At 33.5% G+C, this 3,100-nt stretch overlaps 1 protein-coding gene across 1 annotated transcript in view; it reads left to right on the top strand.

The window, feature by feature from the left end:
* The window catches only part of LOC107710725 (src-like-adapter), a 4,040-nt gene extending 1,764 nt beyond the window's left edge, over window positions 1-2,276 (top strand). The window contains exons 5-8 of the mRNA XM_016515564.1: window positions 1,235-1,338; window positions 1,470-1,601; window positions 1,694-1,823; window positions 1,929-2,276. Coding sequence (XP_016371050.1) covers window positions 1,235-1,338; window positions 1,470-1,601; window positions 1,694-1,823; window positions 1,929-2,133 — 571 coding nt within the window. The 3' untranslated portion in view covers window positions 2,134-2,276. The remainder of the gene's footprint in view (window positions 1-1,234; window positions 1,339-1,469; window positions 1,602-1,693; window positions 1,824-1,928) is intronic.
* Window positions 2,277-3,100: the final 824 nt, after the last annotated feature.

Here is a 3,100-nt window from a genome sequence, read left to right as displayed (position 1 = left end):
TCGTTACTGAGATTGTAACGAGTAATAATATTACCCAAATTTGATTAGTAATGCGTTATATTACTGCGTTACAGCAAAAAGTAATATACTACTGTAATATTATTACTTTTGTAATGCGTTACTCCCAACACTGGTCAAAACAGTACTGAATGATCAATGACGCAAGAGACAATTTCCTGTATTCTCTTTCAGAATATTAAAGCCTTTGTTATTTACAATACCATTCAAAATTTTGGGGTCGGTAAGATTTTTGTTAGTTTGTTTTTCAAAGAAAGTATCTTATTACATTCCAAGTAATTATGTGGCAAAGGTTTATCATAGGTAATTGTAGACTAATTATCTGCTTATTATCCTCATTGATGTATGTTGCGTGATGATCCCAGAAATATATTTCCAAATGCAGAATAACATCTGGACAAAACAGTACTGAATGATCAATGACGCAAGAGACAATTTCCTGTATTCTCTTTCAGAATATTAAAGCCTTTGTTATTTACAATACCGTTCAAAATTTTGGGGTCGGTAAGATTTTTGTTAGTTTGTTTTTCAAAAAAAGTATCTTATGCATAGCAAGACTGCATTTATTTGGTAAAATTACAGTAAAACAGTAATGTGAATATTATTACAATTTAATATACCTTTTTATATAAAATAAATAAATGAAATGAATCTTCATTGTCACATGGTCCTTCAGAAATCATTCTAATATGGTCATTTGCTGCTCAGGAAATATTTTTTATTATTGCCATTGTTGAGCACAGTTGTGCTGCTTTTTGTGGAAAATATGATGCATTTTTAAAATGCTTTGATTAATAGAAAAGTTTAAAAAAGAGCATTTAATTACAGCATTTATCTGAAAAAGAAATCTTTTTGTTATACCATTAATGTCTTTACTGTCACTCTTGCTTAATGCGTCATGCTGAATACTAATAATTTCTTTAAAATAAAACAAAACAAAACAAAATAAAATTCTTACTGACCCAAAACTTTATTACATACTATATGTAGACCATATCATGTGAAACACTTATCTTTGTATACAAAATAAATAAATAAAACCATTAAACAAGTTACACCAGTAGGCTATACATTTATTTATGATGAACATTGCTATTTAAATAAAATCTTCATTCTGAAAATAGAAAGAATAAAATAATCCATTTATGCTGAATTGTGAAGTCATTGTTTTCAGTTGTTAACATCATTTCCTCTTTGATATGTTATGTTTCTAAAGATGGCTGTTTGAGGGGATTAGCAGACAGAAGGCAGAAGAGCTTTTGTTACTGCCTGGTAACGGTGTTGGATCATTCCTTATTAGAGATAGTCCGCAAGAGAGAGGTAATTACCTGGAACTGTCATTTACTGTTGCATACTAACCACAAAAAGGTTTCCATTGACACATATTTCAGCAATATCAGTGTCAGTGCAAGTGTAAATGGCATTGCAATCATAACTGCTGTTCCCTGCAGGTGTATATTCTCTCTCTGTGAGACACATGACCATAAAGCACTATAAAATATTCCGTCTGACTAATAGCTGGTACTACATCTCCCAACGGCTTACCTTTCAGTGTCTGGAGGACATGGTCAGTCACTACTCTGGTGAGAACGAAAGACAAAACTATCATATTCTGCTTGTAATGTGGAATAAGCATGTGATACATTCATGCTAATGTGTTTTGGTTTTCCCTCAGACTCATCAGATGGTATATGTAGTGTTCTCAGCACTCCATGTCTGGCTCTGTCCAACCCCGCGCCGAGCACAACCCAGGAAGCACCACCTGTGGTAATGCGCCGTAACTTGGATTGGAAGAAAGTAAATAAGTACGTCTGTTTTTTTAGATCCTGCTAAGCATTTCCTTCACTTGCTGAGCTTGTGTCGAGCAGTAGTGTGAGCTGTGAATGACTGGTATGTCTCCACATGAATAGGTCACAGCTGATGAGCCCAAGCGAGCTGGATAACGTGGACAGCAAAGATAACATGATGAGCTACGGTGTGAGGAGCAGCATAGCCGCCTATCTGTCTTTAACATCAGTACCTGAGCTAGAGAACACCAAAGGCCGCAAGAAGAAGAGCATGTCTGTCTACGTGATGCCTGACCACAGTAATATAAATGCAGATGAGGACTATTAGCTTATAAGCATAGACATTTAATCTACCAGTACATTGCTATGGATTGTAATATTTTTGCACTGGGTTAAGCGAATCTTTCACATACATGTCCAGGTCACTTTTCTATGGAAGCCGTTTCCACCACGGAATAAAAAAATGTTAATTGCGACTTTTTAACTCAGACTCAGAATTGTGAGATATAAACATGTATTTTTTTTCCTCTCACTTTTTTCTTGCACTTCTGAGTTTACAAGTTTTTTTTAAAACTCAGAATTCTTTGTTTACATCTCACAATTAGAAATAAAACGACAATTATCATTAGGTTCTTGTATATATATATTTTTTAATTCTGTGATGGAACGGGCTTTCATAAATTTCACCCTAAAATCAAATAGAAACAAAGTGCCCATTATTTTTATGATGGTTGTTCACATTTACTGTTATGTGTTTGGATGTTTTACTTTTGAAAATTTTTTTAATTCCAATTATTCTGTGGTGAGTCATTAGATTCTTAGTAATGTATTGTTTTATTATATTATATAAAGACAATATAATTTATTTCTTTTAATTTTAGGGTGAAATATGACCCAGACATGTTCCTTATGGGCTTTTGTGAGATTCACCCTATTGCAATTTCAGTATGTTTCACGATTAAACTTCACTATTAAAGTAAATCAAGAAAAATGTTGACACACTTCTTTTTTCTTGGTTTACTTTATATAGCCAAGCACCTACAGTGACTTTTTGAGGATATGTGCATTTTTTTAACTTCACTATGAAGCACGCCGTTTCTTCCTTATAAACACTGAAGCCAAAATGTTAAAGGGGTCATATGATGCTGCTAAAAAGAACATTATTTTGTGTATTTGGTGTAATGAAATGTGTTTATGCGGTTTAAGGTTTTCCACATACTCTACATTATTGTTTCTCCTCTATGCCCTGCCTTTCTGAAACACGTCGATTTTTACAAAGCTCATCGGTCTAAAAA

The sequence above is a fragment of the Sinocyclocheilus rhinocerous genome, unplaced genomic scaffold (genome assembly GCF_001515625.1).
Source record: "Sinocyclocheilus rhinocerous isolate Xijiao unplaced genomic scaffold, SAMN03320098_v1.1 scaffold492, whole genome shotgun sequence".
In the NCBI taxonomy this organism is placed as follows: domain Eukaryota; kingdom Metazoa; phylum Chordata; class Actinopteri; order Cypriniformes; family Cyprinidae; genus Sinocyclocheilus; species Sinocyclocheilus rhinocerous.
The sequence above is the reverse complement of the archived record's forward strand: the minus strand, read 5'-3'. Positions and strand labels throughout refer to the sequence as shown.